The sequence below is a fragment of the Ursus arctos genome, unplaced genomic scaffold (assembly GCF_023065955.2).
Source record: "Ursus arctos isolate Adak ecotype North America unplaced genomic scaffold, UrsArc2.0 scaffold_32, whole genome shotgun sequence".
Classification (NCBI taxonomy): Eukaryota; Metazoa; Chordata; class Mammalia; order Carnivora; family Ursidae; genus Ursus; species Ursus arctos.
This window is the reverse complement of record NW_026623008.1, coordinates 7,218,567-7,240,060: the sequence shown is the minus strand read 5'-3', so window position 1 is coordinate 7,240,060 and position 21,494 is coordinate 7,218,567. Positions and strand designations below refer to the sequence as shown.

Sequence of the window (21,494 nt, the reverse complement as noted above, 5' to 3'; positions counted from 1 at the left end):
ATATTTGTCACCCTTCTCCCTTTGCTAGGTATTTCAGAACTTTACCCGCTTCCTACAAACATATTCTGAAGGAAGGAACAAGATCATTACTTTTGTTTCTGAAGCACCTTAGGTTAGAAGTGAGTAAAAAAATGCCAAGGGAAAAAGTAGGCTGAAGAAGAAGCAGAGGCCCATTCTTCATATAAAATCTTTCCTGGCCTCACCTGAAAACTGAAATGAAAGCATCTGCCATCTTCAACTATTAAGCTTCACTCCCTTTTAGTGGTGAAAAGCTCAGCAAACCTCCTCCATCATTCATTCGTCAAAGCGTGTCCCTGTTCTCAGCAGCGCTCGAGCAAGCGGCGGCCGTGGAGCGCGGTGTGTGCAACACAGACAGGCTGCTGGCCGCAAGCACAACGGCAATTTCCCAGCGCCTAGAACACTTCTCTGCCCTCCCAGTTTTCCCTGCCCTGGCACTTGAGAATACAAAGGCCCAAAGGTGTGGGTGAAAAGATCACCCTGGAGGCAATGAACAGGCAAAGACAAAGCATCTGGGATACTGTCACAGCGATCTGATGGATGGATGCACCGTCTGTTCTCGCTGCAGTCAGTCGCTGAGCGGAAGTCGGGGGGTGCCGCTACCGCTCACTTTCTCATTCACGAAGAGAGACAAGAATGTCCCCCCCGGAGCCAACCACAGACTGGGAAAGCGAAGCCAGGGGCCATGGCAGGTCGACCCGCACATGCAGGATCCGAGCGCACAGCACAGCACGGAGGCCCCTGGTCCCATGGCACAGGCACAGGAGGAGGCAGCCCTCCCATGGCAGAGAGAACAGGGTCCAAGACTTCCTATGAGCTCCCACAAGTTATCATTTCACATGTCTCTGAATAAACCTGGTACAGCTACTCGCATGCTCAAACCTTCTTTTGGTTGTCTATATATTTTACTAACACAAACATGGCTCTATACAGAATTCCATCTTCAAATGAATCCAAGTGCTTCTAACAAATTAGTTTCCAACTCAATGTCTAACAATTTCCCTGTGACTTATAAACTACCTCGGAATTAAAGGACATTATCTATTTATCAGTTATTTTCGTGGCCAACCTGTGATCTGGCCACACATCTCTCTAATCTCTGCCTGGCCACGTCAGACTCAAGCATTCTGGTAAAAAGAAATTAATTATCTTAGAAAGCAGCAAATTCCATTTTCAGAACACCTCTAAGAGTTCGAAAGTTGTTCCGTATCCTGAACAAAAATCTCAGTGATTTTTAAGACCAGCTCTGCTTTGTGGAGCTACACAGAACACCTCCCTTCCATTTGAATTATTACTTACCTTCAGACGTTCAATGGCTTCTTCTCCTCCAGGCGTAGACATGATCCTCTCCTGAATACTGGTCACAGATGTCAAGCCCACCTGACTATTGAGTGAGCAGGAAGATGGAGATGAAGTAAGGGACCCCATGGATGCTGTGGAAAAATTGCCAGGGCGTTGATTCTCAGAGGCTAGCAAGTACCTATGCTTATTGTTCTGAAAATCTTTCAGATCTGGGAGACAGAAAGAAGGGAAGGCAGAAAAAGTGGAAAAGAGGGAAAGGAGCAGAGGGAGAAAAAAGACAGGAAGGAACACCAGCGTAAGAAAGGATAGCATTAAAGCGCCAAGACAAAGACGTGTTATAATACAAAGACGAGTTATAATTGTTCTAGATGGCAGTTCTAAAACACGTCTGTCTTTAACACTGGTATCCTAGAGGTTAAGAACCACTTCTGAAACTAAAAAATTTAGAAACTAAAAAATTTCAGGGTGGGTTAACATGGTATTTGGTGGGGGGTAACCAGAGCCTCAAAGGATAACGCTCAGGCACTCTCCGTAAACAGGACACGCTACATCCTTTCTATTCCTTCTACAGCTCCAATACTACAATGTTTTAGATTTTCACTACTCTTAAATCCCAGTAGTTTGTAATGGTACAGGAAAAAAGATGAACATTTATTTATCAGTAGTATCAACCTGGCCCAGTATTTTATGGCATTCAGCAAAAATTCCCAAGAAGATACTACGGTTAACACAGAAACCCGTAGTGTCCTTCGTAGAACAACATGTCAACACGCCAAACAGCGTCTTTAAACAGTAGAGGTCCATGTAGAAATCACAAGAATTTTGTGTAAGTTCTGGTTGAGAACTCAGGGCCAATTACCTCAACAGGGAAGAACAATTAGCAAATTAATGAAGTTGGTATAGTTTACACTCATCTATCAGAGCAAACAAAAATCAAGGCTGATTATTTGCTAATTATTGCAAAATAAGGCTCTTACTCTGCCCAACAGTACTACCAAGAGTCACTGGTAAGCTGAGTTCCTAGTATGAATTTCAAGTTTCAAGGACATACTTTCACTTACTAAGGTCTTTAATAGAACTGTAAGTTTTGTTTTTTAAATTTAGTTTTGATAAAAAGAGCCACAAACAACAAAATTCATTAATTTGCTGTTGTACTTTCCTTCATTAGTCATCCTTGTCAGACACCAGAGAAAAACCATAGGTATTGATGGATTTCTATTTTAAAATTAGCTCATGTTTAAAAATTTGGGAAAACCTACATTGCTTAAAATTCATACCAAAACTAAGTTAAGTTTTCCTTAAATGATACGAGTTAATGCAGAGTTAATGCTCTCTCTGGGTCTACTCATCTCTACTTCATCAAAGCCAGTTCTTGAAACCCCTTAAAACCAGTGGATGCTTCAAGACAGTTTGAAAACCACCATCTGCAAATATAGAACATAGGAAAACAAGCAAGTTTTAAAAGGGGGATAGGAACTGGAGCAAAAAATCAGCCATCAGGAGACGGCAGCAAGGTAGGAAAGAATAGAATGGGTGGAGTTTAGAAGGTCCGATGGACACATGCAAGCCCTAAAAGAAATTAAGAGTAGTAGATTGAAATGGAAATTCAGAAGTAGCCAGGGCTGCTTTCCTGCATGGAGACAAAATTAAAACTTAGTCATGCATAGCTTTTTGGGAGATGCCAAAACTGCTCAGAAAAGAGTGAGGCAACAAGCTGATAGCAGCACCACCTGGAGCACAAAAGCAACAACAAGATGGTGTCTTTCTCACATCAGTATCGGTCAGCTTTGGAAATCTCAGACAGAGCCGTTCCAGTCCAAGAGTCACTCCGTATTGGAGTGTTAATGTGTCTTCAAGGCCTAGCCTCATCACAGCGGCCGGGGCTACATTTGCTCTCTCCTATGTATTTCCTCCCTTCAAGCCCTATTAACATGCCTCATTAAATGAACAAGCAAATCAATTAAAATCTAAAACTTAACCAAAAGGTCAAGATTCTTCATTTCTTCTAAGATAAAAATCCCCTAGTGAATTATCTTAGAAGGGTAAGAAATCATGTCCTCACCAACTTAATGGTATCTGGAGAGAACAACGAGGTGTGATCCTTCATAAAAATGTCCTCATTTCGAACACACATTTTAGACACCCAAGTTTTTAAAATTTAATTTGTAACTCCAGAAAAGGAGAAAAAAAATTTCCTAACCACCATGTAAGCTGAGGCCCAAGTTACGGAGGAAACTAACTTAGCCTAAGCACAGGTGAGTGCTAGCCCGGTACTCACAGAACTACTCAGCAACGGATAGTTTAGCCAACTGGAAGTGATTGTTTTTAATTGTACATACACCAAGGCTCAGAATTACACAGCTAATTTAAAAGGATTTTTCTATTAAATAATCAGACCCCTGAAAGATCTCAAGAGGCCAAAAAGGTATAGTAATGATTTTAAAAGCCGGGGCTCTGAGTTACACTATCCAATCTTAACTACACAGAAACCATGGGATCTCAGTAGCAAATTAACCACCCCAGGCAAGTAGAGTCCTCATGGGTAAAATGGGCATAAAAGAACCTTTTCCAGAATCAGTGACAGGGTTAAATGAGATAATACATTCAAGGTCCCTAGAATGGGGCCCAGTACACTATAAACACTCAGGAAATGTGACCTGCTGTCATCGCTATCATCATCCTCTACGACTTTGGATTCAGTTTAATCACATAAGTGGAAAAACTGAAGCGCAGAAGCATCAAGAGACTCTTAAGCCTCTAGACTACTTAATTCACAAACTGAAATTCAGCAGTGTTTGCTAAATAGAGAAGGGCAAAAACAGGATCATTTCTGAATCTATAGTATGCTCTGTCTGGGATTTCCCTGCTAGGATTGCTGGCATGCAAAGCTCATTTTAAAGCTGATCCAGCAGAGGCAGATTAGCAAATCAGAGTACTGGAAATAACCAATACATGAAATACACACATTTGCCTCCACTTCCAGAGTAATCATCGATCAATGGATCAACTGAAGGTAAGCAGGAGGGAAAATACAAGAAAGGTCAAAGATCAGGTTCAGCAATGACACAGAGAGGGAACAGAGCAGCACGTGGCATTTGGGAAGATGGAAAAAATTAACACTTAGAATATATTGTAATTTTGTATACTGTAGTCACTTAAACTCAGGTGCTAATCAGTAAGAAGAACTAGACTTTGAAAATCTTATTAGAATTTCAAACAATATTAATTTTTCACTCAAAAATAAAAATATGCTTTATCAAATAAACCCATATAGTATTCTACCTGAATCATTCAGTTAACCTCTGACTAGACATTATGCGGGCAGATCACAGAGGTTAAAAAAAAGATACATTTTAAGACAACATAGTAAAATAATATTCCCTGTAAGGATTGACAGGAAATGGTATTTTTCCCTTCGTGTGTTCATAGGGAGCCAGGTGGGGAGTGTTCTTCAATTATTTTGCAGGGGGGGGAAGATACCACTCAAAGGTAAATCCTTCCTGAAAGGGGACTAGAATAGCGGGTTTGTTACACATATATTACCACTACTACATTAATCAAGAGAAGCCCCTAATACAAAAACAAAAATTTTAAGTAACAATTTTATAAAGTGATTAATTTCTCAGTGAGAATAAACTCAACATTCCAAATAAACTTCACTGCTGATCTAAAATGAAAATCTAATAAAAATACAAGCAGTGACATATTGACATTTTAAAAACTAATTTCATGAGTTCAGTTCGATAGCCTGGTACATACTACATAAAGATTCTGATACCATTTTTGTTGGATTTTTTTAAAAGAAAAAACAAAACCCAAAAAAAACCCTTTTCTACCATCTAACTTCATCATGTTCTTTGAATCTAAGTTGAAATAGAAGAACCCTGAAGAGGAAAAGATTAGAAATCATGTTGATCCTTAATTCACTTACTATCAATAATATCTCCCAGCCCCTGAGCACGAAGAAGGTCCTTCAGCCGTGTCACCTCCTCCTTTAATTCACGAACCAGTTTGGCATTGGGGTCCTCATTGATAACAGCATTGCACTTAATTTGCTTTGCACGATCTGCATATCTATATCCAAAAGGAACACGCATTTTTGCCATTCCTCAGACACTCTACTTCTCATAAGTCACATACCATTATTTCTCTCTCTAAATCAAACAGCTTGAGTATTTACACATTTTATGAGCCTTACTAATAACATATGCATAGCAAGTTTTATAGCATCTTTTCAAGATGAGGAAAAAGGCTCAGATGAATTTTAGTGATTTACCCAAAATCATAAAAGAAATAAATACCAGAAAAGGGACTCAAAATGCATTTATCAGACTGTATAGGGTTCCTTCCATCACTGGGATAAGAGTAGAAAGTTCCACATTAAAGTGATGAAAACTATTTATATATAGAAATACAGCTGACCCTTGAACAACATAGGTTAAAACAAATGGCATGGGTCCACTTAGAATCATATTTTTTTCGATAAATACAGTCCAGTACTGTAAATGTATTTTCTCTTCCTTACAATTTTCTTAATAACATGTTCTCTCACTTTGTTATAAGAACACAGTATGGCATTTGTATATGTATATACAAAATATTTTGTAACATACAAAATAAGTGTTAATCAAATGTTTATGTTATCAGTAAGGCTTCTGGTCAACAGTAGGCTGTTAATAGTTGAGTTTTTGGGGAGTCAAGTTGTATGTGGACTTTTGACTGTGCAGAGGGTTGGCACCCCTAACCACTGTGTTGTTCAACAGTCAACTATATTTTACTAATGAATATTCTGTAATTTTTTTAACACTATGTGTACTCATAATTGTATTACTCGTTAAGAGTTGAGCATCTCTATAATGACAAACCATAAGGGAACTTCTTTTTACAGAAATGAAAATCATAACAAAGTGAAACTGAAAACCATAAACAGGTAAATTCTATTACAATAAAAATCTCCCCTGCCCAAAACAAATAAAATAAATAAAAATAAAAATCTCCCCCAACCCATGTTTTCCCTGTTATGAGAGGAATGGATCATTATCTACATAAAAAATTATCCATACAGCATAAGAAAACCAATGGCATAACAAAATGACTTATGGTGGCACAGTATTCTATTTAGCAATCGAGATCAACTGGAGTACCTCAGAGTGCTCAAAGTTTCGTCATAGTTGATATCTGCTGGGCTCAGAGCAGCAACCATCGCAGTCCGAGAATTGCCACCTAAGAAGATGAATCATGGTTATCGCAAATCATACTTCTTTTAGAAAGAAGAATTTTATTAAATTTATGTCAAATTAGATAACACCATCTCAGATCCTAAGATTTAATCAAGAGTCAACAAACGTCTTGAATGTCTCCATGCACTGTTATACTGTTAATCTTGGTGTTTGGATCTACTGGGACCAGTTTCCCTCTCCCCACTCCAGTTAAGACCTCAGCCACTACACCAAAGTGCTCTTAGTGAGTCAAAGCACAGTGATGTGGACAGTCCAGCAGGCCATTCTCAGTCTTTCCCTTCTATCAGCGACATTTGACATAGCTGATCACTCCCCTCTCATAGGAAGGAGAGAAAGAGGCTAACAGAACAGAGAATAAAGAGAATGACCTGAAGGTCCAAAACCATCAGCAAAAAGGTAACATGGAGTTTCCAAAGAGGTGTGAAGAAGGAGTGATAGTTTGAAGCAGGTGTGGTTAGGAAGAAAACCACACCACAGTCCATGTCCCGAGGTCAACAAGATAGGGGAGAAAACCCTGATTAAAAAGTGAGCAAATCCAACCAGTTTAAATCAAGAGTAACACGGATGTCTGGAGATTATTCTTCTCCAAAACAAACATACAAGACAATTAACCACAAAAGATAATCAGTAAACAGCTTTAAAAAGATAACTTCACACCAGTGATCAACGTACCTAGATTTTCTCGAAGAAGCCAAGTAAGAACAGAATCCCTGTAAGGAATAAAATCAGTCTTCTTCTTCTTCTTACTCTATTAAACAAAAAGAAATGGTCTTAGCATTAGTAGGGAGGAAAAATTCACATGAAAAGCAAATCAGTCTAAAATTCCTAAGTAAACTATAGAACCCCATCACTGTTGAAATTTAACATTTACAGCTTCAACTTGTCACAATACCCAAAATTCATGCAGTAATTTTTTCTTTTTATATTTTATTTTGAAAAATTTACAACACACACATAACAGTTTAGAAAGTAGCATAGTAAGTCATTTAGTTAACAAATTTACCTGGCCAATCACCAAATCATCAAGTGGACTGTTGCATCTCTAACAACTCTTGTAAAAGTATACATTTGGTTTCTTTAGAAGGAAATTACACCCCAAATAAATCCAACCAACAGAGTTAGTACTCAGACTGAAAAGGTCTAAGACAGTGACGTGATTTGCTAATCTGGAGATCCGTAAAGACTGCAAGATGAATTGTCTGTGTATATATATGTATCAAGCATTTACTTATACAGCTGTGACCCTTCTCATTATCATGGGATAGACCAAAAGACACCAGTACAAAGCCAGTACTAAAGTGGAGGAAATTATATCCTTTGAAAGTAAAAATTAATGCAAACCCTTTGCAGATAACAGCCACTGCAGTACGTCCTGGCTGACGACTAGGTGGTGATAATTTAAGAAGCCATCAAGGGGAAGCCAGGGTTCACTGATACACATCTCTCCCCAGTCCTGGTATAATCTGAGGTTAAACTAAGGACCACCTAGTTCTTGTGAAAGCATGAGTATTCAGAAAAAGAGTACTAAGTAGCTGACCTCTGGTCTGTTGAGGAGGAAAGGAAGTAGGCAAGTAGCACTTCAATTCTATCTCTTACCAAAAACGTCCCCTCCGATTCATCCTATTCCACCCACAGACACACTTTCCACCAATGAGAAAGTCATTTCCCATAGCAGGATCTATTTCTAAATGACACAGACCTGTGGGAAGAATTAACCCTCTCAGTCTTTCACAGCTTAGTGGGACTATTAGTCCACTGCAAAATTCTTGAGGCCTGAGACTTCAATTCTTCCTTCTCTAGCCCCTCACCACACCTGAACACTTCACTTTTCCTACAGTTAGTACCGAAAATGCTGCAAGATCTAAAGTGCGTCAGTTACAAGGACTGCAAATAGTACTACAAAAATAAGCGTGGTCTCTTTGCCAAAAAATGTTCTATTTTCATTTTGGTCAATTATACTAAATTAAGAAGGAGTAGCTAAATAAAGAAGCATAAATAGAACTTCCATCTTTTCCATTTGAAAATATCTCAGAATTTTAGCCACTTCTTTTCTATTTGCTCTCTTACACAAATTAATCTCATCTATTCTCACAAATAAGGGCCTAGTAACTACCTAAAAAGGTTTACTTACTTACATCACTAGTCCCTCTAAAAAGCAGTACTATCAAATATAGACAGTAATAATCCTGTTTCTCTCCCCAGTGGGAATAAAGTACATTTTAATTCACCAAAAATTATGCTTATTACATAAAAACTAAAATTTGTCTTTGACCTGTTATAGTTACGGCATAGATGCAAAGTTCTAAACTGGATTTTCCAAAACCAGTTCTTAAAAAAGTCATTTGCAAATTATTGTGGCACGGAGCAATATGGGAAAAATGCAGATAAATACTTTGTAAACTCTTCCTTTGGGTGATAATGAGCGTTAAAATGAGCAAATGGACAGGACAAGTTAGAAAAACCACTAAATTTTAACAGCTTTCATGGTTCTGGGACTTAGATATCTGAAGAATATCCACACATGCATAATATCAAATAACAGACTTTTTAAATCTAAGGCAGCTTCTTCCAATAAGCCAAAAGAAACAGAAAAAAAGCATTATTTTTTATTAAGTAATTTTTGTACAAGTAGATAATCTATATATTTTAAAATACGAGTATAAAAGATTTCATTGCAGGGACACCTGGGTAGCTCAGTCAGTGAAGCATCTGCCTTCGGCTCAGGTCATGATCTCAGGGTCCTAGGATCAAGCCCTGTGTCGGGTTCCCCGCTCACTGGGGAGTCTGCTTATCCCATTCCCTTTGCCTCTGTCCCTCCCCTCTGCTCATTCTCTGTCTCTCTTGCTCTCAAATAAATACATAAAAATCTTAAAAAAATAAAATTCATTGTAGATACTGCCTTTTCTCCAATGTTACTCATGTGATCCAGAACTGCTGAGTGCTCTATTATTAACGCAAAATAGTACCAAGAAATTTTAGAGTATTTGTATAGAAATATAAGGAAAAGTCTACTGTATTTGGATTAGAAGGATGCAAAGAGCATGTGCTCTAGATAGAGAGTTTAACTTGATTCTATAGCCTTCACTTTATGTACAACCAAAGAGTAGGAAAAAAATTTTTTTTAACAATTTAAATGATCATGACTTTTCATGACAGGAAACAAGATTACATAAAGAGGTTTAAGAAAAATACCCTAATAATTTCAAGAAGGCAGCTATGTTTTAGAATAGTACCCATAAGAAATATCTTTATTGCCCTTTCAAAAGGTTTATAGGTGACTTCTTCAAGTGACAGTCCTACAGATCACTAGGAGAAACATCATTAAAATAACACAACATAGAAGCTTCCTCAATTTCTCTCTTGTTCCTTTATTCTGAATTCCTTCTCCAAAGCACATCATGTTCCCTAAATAGGGTTTGGTGTGCAGTCTCACGATTCATGGTCACTCTAAACAGCAATTCTAAATTCCAGAGCCAGAAAGCAAGTAACAAAAAGCTATTTTTCATGGTTCCGTTCCTACTTATGCCTCCACACATCCTGCTGAGGATTTACAATCATCACAACTGATTCTACAGCTAGTTCGTTCCTACCAAAGCCCACCGTACCTTGCTGGTGCAGTTATCCTACAGATGAAGCATTGAAAAGAAAGAATGAGAACACAGGATAAGCCTTCAAACAAAAAGTACTTTAAAGTAATAAACTGAGTATGACTTTTCAGAAACAAGCAAGAAAGCATTTGATTCTTTTTAGGGATTTAAATGACATACTAAACTAGATTGCACAATGACTAGTACTTCCGTAGCCTTGAAACTAAAAAATGCAGCCCCTGATACAAAACTGTTTCAGATTTAGTGTCCCACTGTTAAAGAATAGGAAAGAATAGCACAATTAAAAAAAATATATTATTGGGAGTGCCTGGGTGGCTCAGCCATTAAATGTCTGCCTTCAGCTCAGGGTGATCCCAGAGTCCTGGGATCGAGCCCCGCATCGGGCTCCTCTGCTGGGAGCCTGATTCTTCCTCTCCCACTCCCCCTGCTTGTGTTCCCTCTCTCGCTGGCTGTCTCTCTGTCAAATAAATGGATAAAATCTTTAAAAAAAAAAAAAAAAAAATTATATATATATATATATAATTGGCCCCCAAATCAACAGCATTCACCAAGGCGAATGCTTAAAAAACTCCAAAAGCATCCTACTTAAAAAAGATTGTACAGGAAAAGAATATGCAACAAAGCCCCTGGGTTTTGATGAGAGATCTGAAGTAAGGCTCAAAAAAGCAATCAAACCCTAGGTCTTTGTAAAGAGCGAGTTTTCAGTCTAGCCTTTACAGATCCATGTTCACTTTCACTCTCCTTAATCTCTTTTACGTTCAGTAGAAAGTCAAAGTATGTTATACCTAGTATCTTATCTGAAAAGCTCTAAAAGAAGAAAAGCAAGATTACACAAAAGGGCCAAAAAGGTCAGTCTTCATAAACACATAAAACGTCATCAAGTGCATTTGCTGAACAGACAAGTTTTCCCGTGTAACCAAGTATATAATACTTACCACCTCTGCCAAGGCTGAAATGACTTTGCCCAGAGTTGTGAGAGACTTATTAATATTCGCTCCTTCCTGAAATCAATACCAAACATGAAAGAATTATGATGAAGAATTTCTTCTACTGCCACATCATCTATAATGCATAGGATACAACTAAGCCTTGTGCTAGCACTTTTGTTTACTTATGACCACAAGTTCTAAAAACATTTTTTAGTTCTTAGTCTCTCCCCTGTTCATTTAATGCCATGCCAGGACCACACGCCTAACTCACAGTCCCAAGTATCGGCAAGACGGCTTGCCCCAAAAGCTTACAGACAGCCTTCTTCCCCCAACTCACCAACATGTAATTTCTGCTCTTGTTAAGTAAGTGTCCCTCTGGAGAGGGCTATGTGTGTTCTCACATTTGGATCTTATGTATCCCTGTCCCATTAGTGTCGCTTCCATCTAGCCCGTTCCTCAAAACACCTTTCAGCTCTCACCTTGACCATCAAGTCCTCCTTAACTATTACGTTACGTTACTAATCTTTCATTGAACTTATAGATCAGGCATCAACAAAATGTTTCTGTAAAGGTTTTGCAGGCCATGTGGCCTCTGTCACAAGCTCTTAGCCTTACTGTTGTGGACAACACATGAACAAATAGAGGTGGCTGTGTCCCAGTAAAATTTTATTTACAACAACAGGTGGTGGGTCAGATTTGACCTACTGGCCATAGTTTGTTGACCTATGTTACAGAACATTTATTGACTAGGTCAACTGTTTGATAATATAAATACCTTTAATCGAGTCCCTTTGGCACCAGTTGAATCAGCTCGTTCACTTCCTGCCAGGTCCACCAAGCTGATTTTACTGACCTGGTCAAGAACATTGGGGCAATTCAAAATAAGCAAAGTAGAACCAGAAAACATTAAGAAGCAGGAAATTTAAAATTAGGCATGAAGAAGACTATAAATATTAGTTTGGGCTCTTACATATGGCACGAGAAGACACAGCATGCACAAAAGTTCACAGCAATTATCTTGGTTCAAAATAAGTAATTTTAAGATACACATGACATATTTTGTAACAGTGTGTCATAAAAATATAAAACTCATTAACCCATTAAATGGCATATTAAATATGAAGCCTCCAGCACCTGGAACTCTCACACACTGCTGGTGGGAGTATAAAATGATACAATTACTCTGGAAGACAGTTTAGCAGAGTTGCAGACCTACAGAGCTAAACATATACCCACCTACCATAAGACTCAACCATTCTACTCCCAGGTATTTACCAAGCGAAACAAAAGCAAATATCCACATAAAGACTTATACACAAATGTTCACTGCATCATCATTTTCATGATCAAAATCTGGAAACAATTCCACTGCCCACCAACAGGCGAGTTAATGCACTAACTGTGATACATCTGTATGATGGAATACTAATCAGCAATGAAAACAAGTGAACAACTGATGCACGAGACAACACAGATGAATTTCAAAATTATGCTAGGTGAAAGAAGCAAGAAAATAGTACATACTATGTAATTCCATTCATATAAAATTCTGGAAAATGTAAACTAATCTGTAGTGACAAAAAGCAGATCAGAACTGCCTAAGTGCCAGGGTGGAAGAAGTGATACTTCAGATTATAAAGCGGCATGAGGCAACTTTCCCAGATAATGGAAGCGGTTATGACCTGGACTATGATACTGGTTTTATAGGTGCATATGCAGTAACTCAATTTTATACTTTAAATATGTGCGGTCTATTGTACTTCAACAAATCAATAAAGTTGTTTAAAAAAAAAAAAGCTTCAGGAAAATTAGACAAAAGTATCCAAAATGGATTATCAAAGAAGCTATGGTTACAGGATTAACATCATTATTTTTGTAGATGTGACATCTTAGAAAAAAGGAAAAAATGCTTTCACACAAGATGTACTAAACAGCATTAATACTGTAACCAGCTAAGCAGTGTCAGGTTATTTGATCATCTATATGAAAGGTATTTTTTTTTTAAATAATTTTCAGCTAGGGAGACAAACCATAAGAGACTCTGAACTACAGGAAACAAACTGAGGGTTGCTGGAGGGGAGGGGAGTGGGGGAATGGGGTAACTGGGTGATGGGCATTAAGCAGGGGACTTGATATGATGAGCACTGGGTGTTACATGCAACTGATGAATCACTAAATTCTACCTCTGAAACTAATAATATAGTATATGTTAACTAAATTGAATTTAAATCAAAAATTTAAAAATTAAAATAATTTTCAGCTAAAAACAAGTCACCAAGTAAAACGTGATCCTAGTTTTTAGTGATGTCAGTATCACAAACTACTCAGTTTAATAAGGCAAAGGATCTTTTATCACTGCAGTATAATAAAGCTAACTTTAGGCTTAAAAATCCAGCTGCATGCTACTTAGGTATGTAGGCAGAGAAGAATTCAACATAAATTTATTACTAACGATAATAACACTAAAATTCACATTTATTGAATGGTTACTCTGAGGCAGGCACTATTACAAGCACTAACCTGTATCAATATTTAATCATCTTAACAATCCAATGAGGTTGGGAAAACTGAGGCACAAAGAGGTTAAGTAACTTGCCCAAGGTAATAGTGCAGTAAAGTGGCAGAGGCAGGATCTAAAGCCAAGCAGTTTAACTCCAAAGTCTACTATATTTAACTACTGTAGAAAAGGAGACATTAGCAAGCTATTCGAAAAGCATCAGGACTGCTCTGCAGTCCTTTACTTTCCAAGGAAAAACACATCTTGTCTGCTTAATTGTTTGCTTAAATATTTAATCCCACAATAACATTATCAGAGCTCAAAACAAACAAAAAGACCTACATACCAAACAAGCAATTAAGAGGTTCTAGTCAAGAAGAAAAAAAGGTTAAGATTTTCCCCCCACAGAACTGCTTAACTCTATTGCACAGAGTAGTTTCTGAGACCCAAAGGCTTTGTTTTTTCTTAACCCTATTTTCTACCTTGCAATTTCACTCAAAAACACATATACTCAAAACTGGTTTTGAGTGGGAATAAAAACGACAAGCAAAAAATAAAAAATATTCCCTGTTAAGTAAAAGGGCAACTTTCTCCCCTCCATAAAATGCAGAGGGTAGCAAGAGGGAGTTCTGAAAATCCCCATTCTATACAACTCAAGCTTGGACACTGAAGTTGTCCTACCTTCTCAGTGGAAAGGTTGGTCTCAGTATCATGTTTCTTCTGGGTGAAAACAATGGTAAACACAGCATGGGAACGGCTACTTGTTTCATTCATGTTGGTAGCCGCCACCGTCCTAAATAAACATAAAGGTGACATGTGACAATGGAATTCTTGGATGAAAGTTCAAACGGACAGCAGGCTCCACGTAACTATAACAATCACAGGCAACAGCTTTATTCATAGATCATGAGATTGTCACTTACACAAATTGTTCTCAATACGCCTTATTTGTGAGCCTATCAAGTGATCCCCAACTCCAAAGGTTCTGCATCAGAATCATTTTTCATACCTCAGTTGTCCCTTTAGAAACCAGCGAGGCATTTAATCTGTACTCTTTATTCTGCAATTACTTCCATAGGCATGTGATTATCCAACATTTTACATGACTTAATCAAAACCTGATATTAAAACTTAACCAAAGTTCTGATATGTTTCAGCACTGCATTGTTTTGATGAGAAGACGCTGAATATGCTGAAGCCTACTTTTTACCCCAGCACAGCCACAGGGTCAGAGGATCTACAATTAAAGCAACCTTCATAAGAATAAAGGTGGTCTCAAATCCTTAACTGGGAACAAAGGAACTGAAAATGTGCCAAAGCCTTCAGTCATTAGTCTATTTCTACCATACCTGGCTTTGTTCCCAGCATCCATGAGGTCAGCAATGTCTGTGTAGGAAGTGACTGCCAGCTTGGACAGATCCTCCACATATGGGCCAAGAAGTGGGTGTTCACGCACACGCAAATGACCCTTGTTTTTTGGATTTAGCAGGTCTCGTACTCTTTCACAGTAAATTTCCATGTAGCTCACCTAGGAACAAATTATTAAAGTGAACTGGAGGACTTTGAAAAAGCAATCCTACACATTAAAAAAAATTTTTTACAGCTTTTACTAAAAGCTCTACAATTGGGGGGCGCCTGAGTGGCACAGTCGTTAAGCGTCTGCCTTTGGCTCAGGGCGTGATCCCGACGTTCTGGGATCGAGCCCCACATCAGGCTTCTGCGCTAGGAGCCTGCTTCTTCCTCTCCCACTCCCCCTGCTTGTGTTCCCTCTCTCGCTGGCTGTCTCTGTCAAATAAATAAATAAAATCTTTAAAAAAAAAAAAAAAAAGCTCTACAATTGGGGTGCCTACAATTGGGTGGCTCAGTCAGTTAAGCGTCTGCCTTCGGCTCAGGTCATGATCTCAGGTTCCTGCGAATGAGCCCCTCATCGGGCTCCCTGCTCAGTGGCGAGCCCGCTTCTCCCTCTCCCTCTGTGGCTCCCCCTGCTTGTGCGCTCTCTCTCTCTCTCTGCCAAATAAATAAAATCTTTAAAAAAAAAAAAAAAAAAAAACAACAACAAACTCTACAATTAGGGGTACCTGGCTGGCTCAGCCAGTAGAACACACAACTCTTGATCTTGGGGTCTGGAGTTAGAGATCTACACCGGGCGCAGAGATTACTTTAAATAAAAACTCTACAATGAGAGATCAGCAATCTTTACAAAGGGAAATGTCACAGGTCTAGTCCATTTTATTCTATTAATATTTGCAAAGACATCACTGACTAGCTTAGAACCAGCCTTCTGACGGTCTCAGGAAAGAAAAGGAGGTAAGAAGGCTACCTTGGCAGTTGGTAGCTGCTACTTGTCTAAGTCAGAAAAAATACCATTTTTAGTAGCAACTTACCAGTAACTAATACACTTCTAAAAATGTATGCTGTTGTCAATAATTGAGGATTACAGTGAGGTTACTCTAAAAGCTTGGAAATAAAAATTCTATTAGTGTTAAAACCATGAAACACTATCAATATTCCGGGGCAGGGAAGACAAAAGAGAGCAGCAACCCTAGTACTGTAAGACTGACCACACACAAACCATGTATCTGCCACAAGGAGAGAGCACTGGTCAGCATGGAGCCTGACGGCATGGCAGGACCCGTCCCCGACTTGTGAGGGAAGAGGAAGCCTCAGCTAACACACTGCCGGAACTCTCGTCCCACCAGCAGGACCGTTCCTACCTATCGTGGAGATGAAGGTCTCAGACTATCCTTTCTTTACCTGAGGCAAGCAAACATCTCAGTCATCTAGTCATCTCCTCCCTCTCTAATTCCATGCTCACTAAAAACCAACAGGATTCCAACAGAGGTCTGTCCACAGGAAGGCAAGAAGATAATGTACCAGGCTTGCTAATGTTGAGTGTTCTGATCTAGAGAAAAATTTTCCTCAAGGGAAAGTAACAAAAATAGTGGCTTCATAACATAAGTTAAATGAGCTTCACTCAAGAGTCTGGCTTTGAAGGATGCTTCTGGTCCTGACTGATCTATAAAATCAGACTTCTAAGCAAATAAGGCTCTGGACTGGGGGAAATTCACCACGGGAAGCCTCATTATGGTCTTCCCTTGCATACACCGAGCTACTCAAGCACACAAAATTTCGGCACTTGTCAACTTTAAATTTCAATAGACACATTTCGGAGCGTCTGAAACAACAGAATCTCCTTTTCTATTGCTTTTTTCTTTCACTCAGTCTCAGATCTGACTGAATATTTATACTGTATTTTTAAATCAGTTTTTTAAATATTGAGAACCCTTGAAGTAATGGATCCCTTATGAGATTAAAACAACAGGATAACAAGTATTCCTTCTTAAAGCAGGTCTTCATACAAAGTGAAATAGTACTTTAATCATTCTTGAAACTTGGACATACACTCCAGAATCCCAGAAAGATGCCATATCTTCTTGGAAAACTTGTCTCTTTTCACACAGGTGTGGGAGCATGAGGACCCAAGTAACCTAGGTAAAGGCTGCTGTGCTCTGCTACTTATTCTCGAACATGCAAACCCACCTCAAGCCAGCACTAGCTCTTTTCCTTCTGAGCCAACCATTACAGACCCCACTTGGCAAATTCAATTCACTGAGCAGCATTATCGTCCAGACACTTTCTAGGCACGTGGCATATGTCAGTAAATAAAACAGACAAAAATCCCTGCCCCAGCGAGCTTATGACTCTAAATAAAATAAACAACAAATACATAAATAAACAGAATTATAAAGTAGGTTAGAACACGATGAGTACTATGGGGGAAAAAAGAACAAGACAAGAGAGACCAGGAGTGCTGGAGTGGAGGACAAGTTGCAGTATTAAATAAGGTGGTCAAAGTAAGCTTTGTTGAGAGGTTAAGACTTGAGCAAATGACCTGAAGGAGCTGAAACACTTCGAAAAAAAGATATTCAAGGGAAGAAAATTTCAGGTAGAAAAAAAAAGTAAATGTAAAGGTCCTGAGGTAGGAAAGTTCCTATTGTTCCAGAAACAGCTTAGCCAGTGTGGCCGAAGCAAATGAAGGAGGGAGGCAGGAGAGGAGGCAAAGGCCCCACAAACCTAAGGAACCACAGTATCAACTAGGGATCTACACTGCACTCCAAGCAAGCCTGTGAACTCCAATACGAAAGGAAATGGCATCTTCTTTTATTATCTATAAGCTCAAAAAATTGTCACATTCTGTCACTCTCTCTATCCTCTGAATTCATTTAAAATATGTGCTATTTTAGTAAGAATAAAAATCTACTGAATTTTCATTCAGTATACATTTAGTCTTCAAAAAGAATAGTTATAGGATGAGACAAGTTATTTAGAGAATTAATTTTAACAAAAAAATATTTTTAGAGCAGCACATTCCCCTCTTGGTATATGATAGTCACAAGGCAGAATTCTCTAAAGTTTATAAATGTATGCAACACTTTATAGGTAAAGAAAAAAACCCAAACCAGCTAAGTGGGTCAACTAGGAATTGTGTAAGTCCTATAGAAAATCACAATACATACATTAAAAAAAAAGTTTGCTTAAAAAACAGCTTCATGTCTCAGAACAACAGGCTCATGTAAACAGAACATTTTAGTAATTTCAGTTACCACAGAACTGAGTATCAAAACTGGAGGTAAGTGAAACAACAGCTTCAAAAAGCACATATCAACGAATAGAAATGTTTATCAAATAAATTAATGTATATAATGTGATTCTATAGGTCTCTTAGAGTATACACTGGATGAAGAATAAGACTATAAGCAATTATAAAAGGGGGAGGGGGGAAGAGATCTGTTTATATAGATTTTAAAAACCAATGCCTGTCAAAAATCACTATTAATAAATATGAAAGGGGAAAAGAGTTCACACAAATGATTAAGATAAACACTGCAATCCCAAAATGTAAACAAGCATACGCATAATTTACAAGATGTTCAATTACACTAATCATCAAAGAAACTCTAATTTAAATAAGTGAGAAAGAGTGCCCTTATCAAGTTGGCAGAGAAAAAACAAAAATACTAGAAGTTGGGAAGGACACAATGGGTGCTTATACGCTACTGATGGGACTGGAAGTTGGTACAGTGTTTCTTTCTAAAAAGCCATTGCTAATTTACATGTATTGTTTGACAACTGGATAAAGGAAACAACTAAAAAATAAAGCTTACGAACAAGCTGCTGACTTACCAACAAGGATTTAATTGCAACATTATTCATGATGAACCAAAACGTAGAAGAATACAAAACTGGGGGAGTGGTTAAGTGATCTACAGCACAGTCCTCATCTGCGACCACTGAAAAGTAACATTGGAGGGAATGGAGTCCAGAGGCCTGTGGCTTTAACCCACGGTTGTACTCACCTCTACAGAGTAAGACATTTCTTCATTACAGTTGTCATTGATTTTCTCGAATAGTTCTTCACATAACTACAGAAGCAGAAGGAGAGAGGCGTGGACAGCATAAATGAGAGAAGTACAAAGATACCCATGAGTGCTAAACAAATTAGTGAGATCCCTTTTCTCTTTCTCAAAATATTAATGGCAACAACATCAAAGGAGAATGCTCTGAATGAAATAAAAGGGCAGTTGTGAATGCATTCTCCTCCTCTCATCTTTATTCTCCCTTGATGACAGCATCTCAGAAATGTTTCCTTAGAAAGCAAGCCACATTTAGGGGATGAGGAGGAGTTCTGTCTCTTCCTGTGTTAGGTCCCTGGCACATTAAATTTATGTGAATTCAATTCTTCACACTATCCTAGAGTAACTGTGACTCTACTATTAGTATTATTATGTAGCAAGCTACTATTAAACTACATTTGGGGATCCTGGGTGGCTCTTTCAGTTAAGTGTCTGCCTTCGACTGGAGTCATGATCCCAGGGTCCTGGGATCAAGTCCTGCATCGGGTCCTTGCTTAGTGGGGAGCCTGCTTCTCCCTCTGCCTGCTGCTCCCCCTGCTTGTGCGCACAAGTGCGCGCGCTTGCTCTCTGACAAAAACAAAACAAAAAGGGGCGCCTGGGTGGCATAGCGGTTAAGTGTCTGCCTTCGGCTCAGGGCGTGATCCCGGCGATCTGGGATCGAGCCCCACATCAGGCTCTTCTGCTGTAAGCCTGCTTCTTCCTCTCCCACTCCCCCTGCTTGTGTTCCCTCTCTTGCTGGCTGTCTCTATCTCTGTCGAATAAATAAATAAAATCTTTAAAAAAAACAAAACAAAAAACAACAAAAAACTCTACATTTTGCACGCATTTTATTTATCATGCTACATAAATTTTATCTTACATTGTCAGTTACTATATACATTACAAATCATACATACATATGTATAAAGAGAGAATGCGTACTATTTCAAGGGAGTAAATGAAGGTATTTAAGAGTAACTTTGACTGTATGGGGGCGCCTGGCTGGCTCAATCAGTGGAACATGCAACTCTTGATCTCAAGGTTGTGAGTTCAAGCCCCTCATTGGGTGTAGAGATTACTTAAAAATAAAATCTTAAAAAAAAAAAAAAAGAAGAAGAAGAAGAATTTTGACTGTTTAAAATTTTACCCTTTACCTGTGTCTTAGGATTCCAAGCCCTTTATAAGAGGCTACTCTATCACACAGCGACATTTCCAATAGAAAACATTAATTTTTCTAGATCAGGAAAATCATAAAATTTCACTCTCCCCATCCTTTGAATTTATTCAAACTATGTGATAGTTTAATAGGAATACTTACTAAAATCCTATTGAATTTTCATTTGCTATACATTCAATGTTTAGGAAATCAATAAAGCTTTGGAAAATGAACTATATGTGATTCCCTAGAAGTCTAAAGAGAATTCAAAATTTATTATAAATGGCACTTTCTAAATGATAATCCTGTTTTAAAAAATTATGCTTTTGCATTAAAATAAAATGTTTCAAAATTCTACCAGGAAAGAGATACATATGTAATTATACAAAAACAAATTAAGGAGAAGGAAGTAGAAACTAAGTATAATGATGGAATAAACAGGATTGTTTAATGTAACTTGCTATAATCTACAAAAAATTATCTCACTGCTAAAGAAGGATTACACAGTAGTAAGAGCAAAGCCTCCAGAACCACCTTGCCTGCATTTGGATTATGGCTCTGCCACTCCCTTGGGCAAGTGACATGACCTCTCTGTGCCTTGTTTCCTCTTCTTTAAAATGAGGGAAACAAATAAAATAAAAGTAACAACTGCATCTACTTCTTAGGGTCAAACTAGGAGGATTAGCAGAGTGAATATCTGTAAAACACTTAGACCAGTGCTTGCACATGGTGAATGCACACAGTATTTTCTCTAATTATAATTACTGCTATTCCTATATATAAAGGACAATTCCCAAGTATATGTCTTAATATTGACATATATTTTTTACAGAAGAAAATATTCTAGAAGAAAATTCTTCATCTTTACTGATAGTTAAGCATTTCAATTATACAGTTGAATTTAAAATTATAGTCCAACAATCCATTAGAAAAAGTAGCTATTGGGGCGCCTGGGTGGCACAGCGGTTAAGCATCAGCCTTCGGCTCAGGGCGTGATCCCGGTGTTCTGGGATCGAGCCCCGCATCAGGCTCCTCTGCTGTGAGCCTGCCCTCCTCTCCCACTCCCCCTGCTTGTGTTCCCTCTCTCGCTGGCTGTCTCTATCTCTGTCGAATAAATAAATAAAATCTTTAAAAAAAAAAAAAAGAAAAAGTAGCTATTGCTCTCTTATGTATTTTATTCTCAGAATACAGAGAGGTCATACTAGACCTATAGTAGAAAAACAAAAACAAAAACCAAAAAAACACTTTAAAATTAATTCTAAATAACACCAATAACAGCAAACCACATTTCTGTTATTAATGAGAGAAGTTCCTTCTAAATACCTATGCCACAACTTTTCTCCATTCCAAA

At 38.2% G+C, this 21,494-nt stretch overlaps 1 protein-coding gene across 6 annotated transcripts in view; it reads right to left on the bottom strand.

Annotated features, from left to right (window-relative positions):
- Window positions 1–21,494, bottom strand: part of KIF1B (kinesin family member 1B) — a 135,244-nt gene that overhangs the window by 76,728 nt on the left and 37,022 nt on the right. For 3 of the 6 annotated variants that reach the window (XM_044391496.3, XM_026519870.4, XM_026519871.4), the window contains exons 5-13: window positions 18,952–19,017; window positions 14,944–15,122; window positions 14,276–14,387; window positions 11,873–11,950; window positions 11,104–11,169; window positions 7,233–7,308; window positions 6,465–6,543; window positions 5,252–5,394; window positions 1,318–1,451 (exon numbers count right to left, since the gene is read on the bottom strand). In XM_044391496.3, coding sequence (XP_044247431.1) covers window positions 1,318–1,451; window positions 5,252–5,394; window positions 6,465–6,543; window positions 7,233–7,308; window positions 11,104–11,169; window positions 11,873–11,950; window positions 14,276–14,387; window positions 14,944–15,122; window positions 18,952–19,017 — 933 coding nt within the window. Of the gene's footprint in view, window positions 1–1,317; window positions 1,530–4,285; window positions 4,328–5,251; window positions 5,395–6,464; window positions 6,544–7,232; window positions 7,309–11,103; window positions 11,170–11,872; window positions 11,951–14,275; window positions 14,388–14,943; window positions 15,123–18,951; window positions 19,018–21,494 lie in introns of all 6 variants that reach the window. The other 3 variants (XM_026519872.4, XM_044391497.3, XM_044391495.3) reach the window with 2 other exon arrangements.